Source organism: Charadrius vociferus, unplaced genomic scaffold (assembly GCF_000708025.1).
Source record: "Charadrius vociferus isolate BGI_N301 unplaced genomic scaffold, ASM70802v2 scaffold210, whole genome shotgun sequence".
Classification (NCBI taxonomy): domain Eukaryota; kingdom Metazoa; phylum Chordata; class Aves; order Charadriiformes; family Charadriidae; genus Charadrius; species Charadrius vociferus.
Window position 1 is genome coordinate 1,819,807 of NW_009646421.1, and position 12,591 is coordinate 1,832,397.

Genomic DNA, 12,591 nt, shown 5'->3' on the forward strand with positions numbered 1-12,591 from the left:
GGGGGGCCCCATCTCTGCAAGTAACAGAGCAGAGGAGGGGTGCACCAGATTCAGTAGGAGCTGGGGTTACTGTATATGATAAACAAAACAGTGGCAAGAAAGAGAGCAAAGAAAAGCCTAGAAACGTACAGGCTGCCACCCTGAGCCAGAACCAGTGTCCCTCTAGCTCAGTTTCATGCTTCTCGGCGGTTGACTTCACCCTTTGCTTGACTGCAAGTCAAGTTTTATTTTAATTTTATATGCCTTAAATCCTGGAGGACTAGATTTGATGATTAGAGGTGGGAAATTCCCTCTGCTGCCATGTGTCCTCGTTCACAATGCACGAGGGTACGCGTGCAGAATAAGGGAAAAGAGCAGAGATGGAGGTGGCCGATTCCCATCCTCATCCTTCATCATCCTGAATTTTCTGCCAGTTTATTTCCAAGTTCCCATTCCTCTCTCCTTCCATTTCCTTTCATCACAGTCGCACTACTGTCTACGCTTCTTCTTACATCTGCTCCACGGCCTCCTTCCCCATCCGTCTTTTCCTCCACACCTTTTCTTTCTTCTAAAGCGCTGTACTTAGTGTCTCTGACCAGATCAGGGAAAGAACCAGTGGAGCTGACAGGGAGAAGGAAGAAAAGCAGGGGCATGCTGCAGCCAAGTTTCGCTTCTTTTTGCCACCAGCACTGAACTCTGCAGATGAAACAGGGACCACTGACTGTCCCCCACCACCACCAAGCAGGGAGGTCTGGCAATGGGCAGCGGCATGTTTTATTTGTACCGACATATTGGGGCTTTTCAACCAGTCTTTATTCCACTCTCAAACATAATGTATTCTGAAACAGTGGGGATAAAGGATATTATTAAGGCATTTTCTTTTCCCTGTAAGAGACAAAAGAAACATACAAATGGAATTTGTGATTAATATAGTATGCGTGTTATATTAGGGGAAAGTCATGCCTTTGATATCTGTAATACAACGGTAATTTTGTCTACCTAATCAGTTTTATCTGTCTACCCCATCTAATCTCATCAAAAGTTGTATTTATCCCATGCTTATCATCAGAATAGTGCAAGTGATCACAAAATCCATCAAGTAGTTTAATCACTGATTCTTTTCCCTTTCCATTCCCAAGTAAACATGTATGAAAAGGCAACTGGGAGATGGGTGGAAGATTATGATAAAAAAGTTGACTTGAGGAAGGGCGGTTTTCATTTAGCCCTGAAAGTTACATTTTGATCTCCTAGGGAAAAGACTTTCCAAAATCAACATACCAGCCCATAAGAAAGCTCTTTCTCCAAACTGTACGTACTTTACTCTTGTGGCTGACAGTTCAGTAACTCCTGCAAGTATTGATGGCCCTGGACTTGAAAATATGGGACAAACAGATGGCTTGAGACAGACCTGTTTATACCCCGAAAGCCTGTGTATGCATGTTTCCTGTGCTGACATTTTCCCCATGAGTTTCCATTTAGTACTGTGCACTGGTTTTATTTTATGTTCTTGCTGATCGTCATCAACACTCTGATCTAGATCCCCACTTAGAGAGCAGCTATTGGCTGGTCCCCAGTATAGCAACACTCAAAGGTAAGTCAACCCCCAGAGTTTTGACTAGACCTGTGATATGGAAATACCGTGTTTGATTTTTATTTAGCACCCTCATTAATTTTTCCTGTTGCTGCTCCTTTAAAGTGAGGATCTTGGCAAGTTCCCAAAGCCTTTTCCTCTGCCATTGTGTGTGAAACTCAAATTAAAAATGACAAGCCAGGCGCACAGTTAGCGCTAGCCGCAGTCCTGAGCAAAGAGATGGGAAAAGGGTCTGTGAGGGCAATTTGTTGCCCATGCGTGAAGGGGAGGCAATGGCAGGTGGTTCTTTCATACATTCAAATACCCTCAAACATCAATAAAGAGACATGGTATTGGAAAAGAGGGAGCCTCCCAGCTGCTCCGCAGCTCAGACCTGCCATCCCAAATGGGTGCCTGAGGATCCCACAGACAAAACAGGACCTTCCAGTTGTGCAGCCCTTGCTACACAGCATCTTGCTGGCCATCAACCCGTCATGGAGTCTGTTCTTCGTTGGCCAGGCCAATGGTCCTGTAGTGTCCGCAAAGCCTGATTTAGGAGGGTGTAAGGAGCCATGTCAAAGGTGTTTTCTGTTTTGGTTAAGGGAAAGATGCCAAGCCCTGAGCAACCTCATCTGACTTTGAAGTTTACCCTGCTCTGAGAGGGAGATTGGACTAGGCGACATCTAAAGTCTCTTTCGACCGAGGTTATTCTGAGTTTCTGGGCTGGTGGAAACCACCTGGCTCACTGACCACCTTCAGTCTTAAGAGTTAAATGATCAGTCAGATTTTTTTCAGTGTAATTCATGGGCAATTTTAAAAATCTGTTAATTTGGAGGCACTTAAACCGGTTACCTGAAGGGAACCATTTGTCCAGTGCTACACAGGGTACTGGGTTTTGAACTGTAATTTATACTGTTCAATGGTGTTTTTTTTTTCCATTATCCCCATTTACTTCAAAAACAAGGGCCACTTCAATAAAAGCTTTGCCAGTACATGCACAACCTGTAGATGCACAGTCCTTTTCATTAGTTCTTTATTCAGATTAAGTGGGGCTTTGAGGTCCACCGGAGTCTCGCATCCTGTGGTGCCGTGTTTCCGTGCCCAGCATGTTCCTGCCAACGGAGGCGAAAGACCCGGGGGCGGGGGGGAAGATAAGGCTGTGTCTTCCTGGAAAGTACAGCCCAGCTGGGAGATCTAATTTTAGGTTCATGAGACCTGGCACCTTGGCAGTGTCCTTTCACGTTGCTGATAACGCTGTTTTGGCACACAGCAATCACTATGTGAGGAATGCAGCTGGCGAGTCGAACTTGGCGGGGGGGTTAACATTTGTCACAGTTATCAGGGTAGCTGCGCCACTGACCCCTTTTGGCTGACCCCTTCGTGCCTACACCTCTGTGGATAAAACCACGTAATTACCCCCTCATTAGTTCAGGGCCCAGCTTTAAAAGGTCGCCCACGCTCTTCTTCTATTATGTCTCACTGAATATGGTGTGTCTGTAACTTCCCTTCAACACCTTGTGACTAGCACTACATATATGACCACAAACAGCCTTCTGGGGGCAAAAAAAGTAGTGTTTACTCCTCTGAGCAAGAAAAAGCAGAGCAAAATAAAGGGGGCTTTAAAATAACAAACAATCCCTTCATTTGCCTCTCTTGCAATATTCAGTTCTACTTCACCCTAAGCTTGTGAACCTTGAAGACCAGATTTGGCAGGTTCCATATAAGTTTTTGATGCCTTCTGGCTTTGAAGAACCTCTGAAACACTTAGCTTGAGTTCTTCACCTGCTCCTTGCTGAAAAATGAAATTCATACCTCTTCCTCACCGACAGGCTACTTAGCTGAACTCCACAAGATGTTCTTCGAAAGGAAAATGTCAGATCAAAAGGCACATGGATTGTTGGGTGGTTTTTTTTGAAGGATCACTACATATATAGATATTTAATGTCTTTGAAGCTATTGTAGCATATGTGCTGTAGTACAGACCATCCCTTGTATTCATACAGCAGGATGTTTTTCCAGCAGTAAAACAAACAGAGTATGCCTAGATACGCATTTTTGCAAAGATGTTCCTAATCTGCTACATGAGTCTTAGCTTTCCTGTCCCTGGAGAGAGTTCAAAACTGACTTTTAACCATGGTGGTGAGGTGCTGAAGCTCTCCAAACCACAGGCAAACCACGAGACTGACAAGTAAGTTCTCATGGATTGCTGTTGAAAACCAGCAAACACCATTTTTCCTGCCATTTTGAACAGGAGCTTCCTGTCCTTGGAGTTGTTACACAGCGGTTGTAGCAGTGTGTGTTTCTGAAGAGCCTCCTGGGTTCCAGCTCAGCACAGAGTTCATCTCTGCAGCGTCCCGTGATTTGAGAGGTCTCTGCTGGGCCGCTCTGCTGCTGAGGCTACTACAGCGGGTTGGCATGGAGAAATTAGAGCTAGTCCTGTGCAGACTGATTAATTTCACCCACATCTGAAGGTTCTGTTTGCAGCTTTCTACATATTGTTTTCACACACTTTCTCTGAATTAGCATTTTAAAAGTTAGAGAAAATTCTCTGTGAGCATCTTTCAGCCTTGGAAATAAAACTTGAAAGAAAATAGGTGCCCAACATATGTTCTTCCACAGTATGGTCACGAAAAGCTCCTTTTGTAGCTTTGTCATGATTTGTTTGTCCTCTGACAGCAGTCAAGGGTTTCGGTGCAGAGCAGGGCCCTGTAGTACTGCTGCGTAGCCCCAGACTTAAGACCTTTGCAGTCTGCTAGCTTTAGCTTATGATACATTGACCAAATTATGAGTATGAAGAACATCGGTAAAGGTGAGGCACAACAGGTTTCCTTATTTGTTCCGAAAGGGGTCTTGCAAATGTCTAATAAATCCATCTGCACTTTTTAAATTACTTTAAAGAATTCTGCACTCAATTCGTTCATAGGTGGTTTATCTTTGCTGGCAGATCATTTCCAGTAGGGATTTGGGAAGTAATGTTTGCAATTGTAAAGCCTCAAAATTTGAGATCTAGCATCAGTGTAGTTATGACACCACCCTCTTTGTGGCACAGGAACTTATGTAGCACAATTTTCTCATTCATCTGTAGTCATATAGGTTTTTTTATAAAATTCAGCCTTTCCCCATACTTCCACTTCCTTTGGCAGGCAGGAGAAAAGCACTAAATTGTGCTTTTTATGTTGTGGTCTCAACAGGATCAGTGGAAGAAGGACTCTATGTTTAGACCAAAACAGATCCCTTTTTAGTAGTTGCTTTTTGTTTAGCTGGCTTTTGCACTCATAAAGGTTGAAGTATCGAGTAGAAAAATTACATATTTTGAGAGACTTCTAAACAGGAATGTAGATTCCGTACCTTTGGGTCAACTTCTCAGCTCATCTACTATGTTCATAGGTGATGCAGAAAACTGCAAGGAAAAATGAGTGGATGAATGTTTATCTTCCTGTGTGAAAACACAATGATCAATAGATCCTGTGTAGATATGTGGGAATCTGTTAATGTACATTTTTACTTAGCTGCGCTTGAGGGGGAAAAAAAAAAGAAAAAAAAAGAAGAAAAAAAAGCAAAGTCCTCTTGCAACAGTTAGTTCTGCTTGTTGATTTCAGGTTACCGCATGAGATTAGGATCTAGCACAGACAAAAAGGATTCAGGTCGCCTTCATGTTGATTTTGCTCAGGCAAGAGATGACTTTTATGAATGGGAATGCAAACAAAGAATGCTGGCCAGAGAAGAACGCCACAGACGCAAAATGGAAGAAGACAGACTGCGCCCTCCTTCTCCTCCGGCAATAATGCATTATTCTGAACACGAAGCTGCTTTGCTGGCTGAAAAATTGAAAGGTAAGCAGCATTTGATACTTTTCAGTGTATTATTCCTTAAGAGCAGGAGCCATCCAGAAGTCAGAGCAGGGGAGCTGATTTCTCTCTGATGTATTTCATTACTTGCCCTGTTAACTTTCCCCCATTCCTCTGCCATTTCTGTGCCGATGGTAATGATACTCACCCACCTGCTAGAAATGTTTAACATCTGTCCATCTACCTGTGCTTTAACATCCAAAACACAACCTTCAGAATACTACAGTGTTGTTTTTTTTCTGTTCAGTTGCTGTCATCATCTACCTTGGAAATGCTCTCATGATAAGACAACCTGTTAGAAACATCCTTCCTGTTGAAGGCCTTATTCTTAAAACACCTCTATTCCTTGACTGATATGTTACTACATTGCATGCATGCGACTGTCCCAACTCCTGCCATTTAAATTGCCCTCGTGAGCTGCATTTTAACGTGCCCCTCAGATGCAGTGGTACAAGTTATCTCTGACACACACCATCCATTCTTCCATTCCCTCTTTAGGGTTAGAATTACTTGTGCAAGATAGCGTCTTGTTTTGGTATGTGTTTGCTTGCTTGTTTGTTTTTTTCTAGGTACATTTACCAAGTTAATATTTTTCAGGGGTGCAGCTCAAGGATTCCTGTCTTTAATAGTTAACATAGAAAGAAAAAAAGAAAAGAAATAAAATTATTCTTAGTAAAGAAATGTTAAAACAAGATCAAGCAAACAGCTCCTCACACCCCTTAGAGCTGTATTTGTTTTCATTAAGTGTTTAGCAATTGTATTTGGCATTCTTTCCCCACGTGGTGGCCAAGCACGTTACTTTACTGTGTGCCAGGTCACAAGAAACTGTGAGTCTTGCCACTGTTTCAGAATTACCCAGATTAGACTTAGACTATCTAGCTGTCAACACACTGGCCTCTGTTCGAACTGTGAAACATGTTTGGGAAGCCGAAGAAGGACAGTGCAAAGTGTTGCATCCTTGGAGCATGGAGCAGAGATGCACCCTACTGTCTCTTTGAGTACTGCATTGATCGCTGTTGTCACTGTTGCCTCGGTCTGTTGTTAGTTTGGCTGACCGATATTCTCACCACATACACTCCTCTATTAAATAACTCATTAAGTAACTGGGAGATTGGTAAAATAACCCAGATGGATTGATAGACCAGGAGAAAAGGAGGAAAGAGGCCCAAATACAAGAATTTTTAATTCCTACCTAGCTTCCAGTCCAGCTCCTCTAGAGGTTATACAATACAATAGAGAGATTTAGATGAATCTATTCCCAGGATCTGTTTTCAGTTGAATATTTTAGGAGTTGGTCTTTTATAGGGAAGTTTTTCTTTATGTAGTAAGGCCTAGAGGTTTCCTGAACTAAGCCAGAAAATGCAAGAAGTCTGGACAATTTCTTCCGTATGGCTAGCCATTGCTTGAGGCAACCGAATGTGGGTTTTTGCAAGATGTTTAAGATGTCTATATTTAGAAGGGTTTTTCTTTTCATTCTGGGAAGTTTCCATACTTAATTAAAATGTATTCCAAACATTTAGATCTTTGGTTCTCCTGAGGGACTTTTGACCAGATCTTGGCATATATGCACAAGTTTAATAGAGAAATATTTTGAGCACGATATGTACCAAGACCATGTGCATGTCTATTTCTCTGGAAATACAGACAAACTTTCAGAAACACACTGAATTAAATATAATAAATTAAGAAACCAGAATGATAAGTTTGTTTTTTATTGAATAAAAAGTCATTAAAATCCAGCAAAAGAACATATTGCGATTTTTAAAACTTTGCTAATTTGCAATTGCCTTCTAGCGAGATTAGTGGCACCAGCCCTGGATCTGTGTAGATTTTTGGGGCTGGAGAATGCAAAGAAGCCCCCTCTCTTCTCACTGGTTGTAACTTGTCTCCTGTACTAGGTACTCTAGAAAGCAGAGGTGGGGTTCTGTCATTATACTGGTCTGCTTTACCTTTCCTATGGCATCATAACCAGTATCTATAAGGCAGTGGGGTAGAACATTATGGCCTCCCTTGGGCAACATGGATTCACCACATCAACCCTTTGTGACGTCCTAAAACCGGAAGTAAAGTGACACTAAAGAAACTTCTTTAACTCTGGCAAAGGACAGGTCATGTCATCATACACTCACAATTTAAACGTGGACTTCAGTGAAACTAACAGAAGGTGTATATGTACACACACACACATACACACATACATATATATATATATAAAAAACCTTGGGTCACAATCTCAGGTCTCTGGATAATCACCAGATTCACATTGCTACAGAAGCCTGGACTATTCATCCTAAAGAAAAGAAGGATCGAAATATATCTGCTTTTGTCAGGATTTACCTTGAAAGATTGGGTTTTGAGCAGATGTTTTGCAGTTGTTTTCTTAAGGAAAGTCATGACCTCCCCATGGTACCCACTTCGAAACACTCCTGAGCTCTATTGCCAGCTCATGAGACAGAGCTGCAGATGCCCAGCATGCAGGTTTCAGCTCCTGCGGTGCTTCGAGAACTTCACTGAGCAAGACTAGCTGAAAAGCAGGCCAAAATAGCTAAACATCTGTCATCCCAAGATACTGCTTTGCAATCACAGATGTAGACAACTTGGTCTGAATCCAAACAACTTTTGTTGTCAAAATAACCTTGGAAATTCCTGACAGCAAGGAAATGTGACCGTGAGCAGAGATGAACTAGGCTCATCAGCCAGTCCCCTGTTGTGGTCTAGATATTTATTGAGTCTATAACAGAGGTGACAATATCTTTTTTCACCTTCTGCAGACTGCAGCATAAGACTTAAAGAAATCATCGTTTTTGTGTACCAGACTTGGCTGGAAACTCTTGCCCCAGTGTTGTCAGTATATTCCAATTCCTCTCATGTGCTGAAGTCAAGAGTAACTGCCGTAGAGGAGAGTGGGTGAGAGAGTATAGAGGAATCTTTTATGCCAGTTGGAAACTGAAGTTCATTATAAAATTTCAGCCAGGTAGTCTCTACTGGTATGGAGCTTCATAGAAAAAAAGAGCTGGTTTCTCAAACTGCACTGCCTGGTGACTGGGGCTGGGAACTCTCTGCTTTTGGGGCCTTCCACACCTGCAAGAGCATGAGGCTTTATGACTTGCTGTCCATTCCTTGCTCTCTGTGGACTGTCGTATCCCTTCATATCTGAAAATAACTTGGTTTGAACACTTGATTTATGAAGAAATCAGGGAAACCCATCAAACTGTGGACCAGCGCAATTTTTCACCACTTTCCATTTTAGACTGTGGCAGACAGCGCTGGTTTTGGGTATCTTCCCTTTCCCTTTCCCTTTCCCTTTCGCTTTCCCTTCCCTTTCCCTTTCCCTTTCCCTTCCCCTTTCCCTTTCCTTTTCCCTTCCCTTCCCCTCCCCCTTCCCTTCCCCTTTCATTTTCATTTTCATTTTCATTTTCATTTTCATTTTTCCATTTTTCCATTTTTCCCTTTTCCTTTTTCCCATTTTCTTTTTTTATCCATTTAGGTCTTCAGGGTCCCGCAAATGAAATCCTTCATAACTGTTTCCTTGCTAGCAGTGTAGATATTTTTTTCTGCACCTTTCATGTTGTTAGCCAAGAGTGTATTCACTTTTCTTTTCTGTAAGTGCTTGTGATGTTGTTCCTCTCTCTGTCCACCTGTGGTGCTTTGTTATTGCCATTTTTCACTGTGTGGCAGTGGCATATTGCCAGTATCTTGGGTGTAGGTCTCATGGATTTGAGCCTGTAACTCTAAAATATAGGTCTACACTACTAACTCACATTGATTAAACATTTTTTTGAGCTGCTGGACATTGAGAATTTGCTAGTGATGTTCTCTGCTGGTCACAGCCAGAGCCAAAAGGAGAAAAAGCCAAGGAGATGGTAGTTCATAAAAGAGGAGATTTCCTGCATTGGAAAGATGACTTGTCACAAAATATTTGATTTAAATTTGTTTCCTGCATTCCTGTGAGAGAGTCCCACTTTCCATGAGTCCAGCACATAGAAGGCAGAAGAGACCTGAGCCTGGATTATCAGAATGAAATGAGCTGCAGCATTCAAACTAGATGGGTAACATGAGGAAGAACATGAGCTCCTTCTCATACCAGGGCTACGCTGATCAGTTTTAGGTTTGTACCACACATTTTATGTTGCAAGCTGGTTGGGAAAATAAAACCACGCTTTAATTTTGCATGACAAGTTATTTTTGTTCAGGTGGTTTTTTTGACCTTCCAAACTGCTAACTTTTTTGAAAGGTACTCTTCAAATCTATTTTTTGATGCAAATATTCCAAAATTTGTCATGACATTGCAAACAGTTTCATCACACCATTCTCAGATTGCCTCGTAAGAAGATAATAGCTAAGTGTAACTCCGGTTAATGAAACTTCTGGCCTCCTTTCTGGCATCCTCCTGCCTTAGGTGAAAATCTGTGTTTCCTAGAGGAAACATCTCAATAAATTCATAGATGTGAATTCTGGGAAACCAAGGTCTTTTACAGTGAAGTGTAAATGTGAATTGCTTCCCGTAATAGCCTTTAAGAATAGACCCTGAGTCCTTGTTCTGACAAAACCAGCATAATATTGTGTCTTCTGCTATTGCATTACAAAAACGTGACCTTCTTGTATTCTGGTTCATTGCAGCATTTTGTTTGGTTTGTGTCTTTGAGATTGTAATTCCTCAGTATTAAGTCAGGTGCATTATTACTGCACAATGAGATGTGTCAGTAGATATTTGGGATCAGATTTGCATACTCTGACATCTGTTTTCCTGGGTGCTTTATAAACGGTTGAGCAATGTGGTGCCCAGACCATCACACAACTGGAGATAGGCTGAACCTTTTATCCTTAAGTGGAACACTGCTCTGTCAGGTACATTGGAACAAAACATTTTAATCTGTGTGCTTATAACATTTGCGTTTCAAAGCAGAATTTCTAACGTTATGGTATTCTTAATTCAAGCATATCTGTACCTAATGGTATCATCTTCAGAAATCACTTCTTGAAAATAAGCTCCTTTAAAATACTACATCTGTCTTGTTTGCTGAAGGTAGTTAAATAGTTCCACCATCTAACAAAGACTTCTCTTCGTATCTGATTATCTGTTTTTTAAATATTTTGAGCAAAGGAAATGTAAATATCTGCAAGTTATATACAATACCCTGGAATTTACCTCCCTTTTAAATATAGTGTTTCTTTATGAAGGCAGGGAAGTTATTCATGTGGTTTTCCATTAAAAAAAAAAAAAAAAAGAAAAAATGAGAAGCTGCTTCTTTGCCAGGCACTGTATTATCCCCTGAAGAGAGAACAGATTGGAAATTTAAATAAATAGATGGCAGTTACAGTAGAATGAACTAACCGGGGATGCATCTTGTGCAAGATTCAGGTAACATCAAGCCTGACAATCTCAACCCTTGCACATCGTTTGAAATATAAACAGCATTTAATTGCTTGGGAAATAGGATATTTCACTGAGAAGAAAACCATGGTGCTTTCATTATCACTCTGCACTCGAGAGCCAGACTTGCAGAGCGCTGCAGAAGCGGTGCGGTTATCCAGAGAGGCAAATCTCACACAGAAAGGATCGAATTCAGTGCAGGGCTACGTCAGAAGAGGAGGCAAAGCCGAGATACTCTGAACAAATCCAATGAATGCCAGGTTTAATTGCTGCTGAAAGACTCCAGACCTTTTTTTAGCATGATCTTTTTTTTTTATTAGTGGTATATCAGGACAGAGCCCTACAACAGACATGTTTCGGCGCTTCAGCATCAAATCTGTTCACTCACCCTCCCCAGTTTTAGATCATCATTTTCTCCTTCCTTCTTCCATATGCTGCTGACATCTGCTGTGACACAATACATCTGGCTCCGAGAGCCTCACACAGGGGCTGTGAGCAGGCACGGTGCGAGGGCACTTTTCTCTGCTGGCAGAGGTGGGTTCAACTATCGGCAGCCTGGTAACCCAGTTCCCTGGGCACCTCCCTCTGAAAGCCTACAAGAAGTAATACACTGTTAAGTGCATTACTAAAAGTGTCCTCCTTCACCTAATCTATATTGTATCAATGCAAATTTTAAGGTTTTGATATAAACCCACTTGATTAAATGTACCACACTGCAAAATGACTCGCGTTAATTACTAAGAATGGGGAAATTGCAGCTTGTCGATCTGAAAGTTTGTGATGTGATTTTGAGGAATAGGGAGGAAACTCAGTACCTTCATAATTACTTTTTATTGGAAGTAATGGCATCAGCAGGATAAGATAATGGGTTCCTGTGTCTCACGTGAAACACCCACCTCTGGAAGAATCTTGTGTGATTTAATTTGAAAGAAAGAGTTTGATGATAAAGAGGGGGGAGAGTACCTTTTAAGATATCTTTTAGTAAACTTATGTGCATATTTTTATCAAATCTAGTTTCAGCTAGTCATCTATTACATAACTGGAAAAGTTTCTTGGTTATAGCATACAGTTAAGGCTATTAAAGAAATAGCAAGGTGGATATTAATCATTCTTTAAAATAACCCTTTGGCAGTAAGAATTTGTATTCCCTGGTTCTCCCTTATTATGCAGTGCCATTGGGTTAAAAATGTTATTAATCCCAAAAGTACAAGACTGATGTGTGTATTGCATGGCACAATTATATAAGGTGTCTGAGCAGGGGAAAAAAAGAAGGTGAGGGTAGTAGCTGAAGAGTTGTGTTTCTAGGTCAGTGGCAGGCACTCTGTGCAGGAGAAGCTCTTAAGCCAAGAGAAAAATAGGTCGTCATTGTGGTACCAAAAGTGGCATGTGCTGGGAAGCAAATTGTTCCTGATGCACAGGGGAGCTGGGCTGAACCTGCTGATGAGAGAGGTTAGCGAACCTTTTCCCTGACCTGATTCACCCACAGCAGTCAGCTGCTGTGATTTATTATTTTTTGGTATTGAATTCAGTGTTTGTAGTTTAGAAATCTTGGTTACAGTCTAATAAGTTATTAAATCAGAAGTCAGATTAATGGTAACCTTGGCCATACATCCTCCTCTGGTTGCAGTTACGTGGAGTGAAGAAGTCTGCATCCTGAACTGGCCACTACGGCTTTCCTGTAATAGCTGGACTGGGCCCAGTTTGACAAACTGGAACTGGAGTATGATCAGACGAGCAGCTCCAGGCAGACCTGAGGGCAGTGTAACTGTAAGCACAGGGGTAGTGCTGAGCAGGTGGGGATGAGCCAGCAGACACAACAT

At 41.7% G+C, this 12,591-nt stretch overlaps 1 protein-coding gene across 1 annotated transcript in view; it reads left to right on the plus strand.

Annotated features, from left to right (window-relative positions):
* ENOX1 (ecto-NOX disulfide-thiol exchanger 1) overlaps positions 1-12,591 on the plus strand; it is a 156,861-nt gene that overhangs the window by 55,271 nt on the left and 88,999 nt on the right. Inside the window, exon 6 of the mRNA XM_009881070.1 lies at positions 5,149-5,382. Coding sequence (XP_009879372.1) covers positions 5,149-5,382 — 234 coding nt within the window. The remainder of the gene's footprint in view (positions 1-5,148; positions 5,383-12,591) is intronic.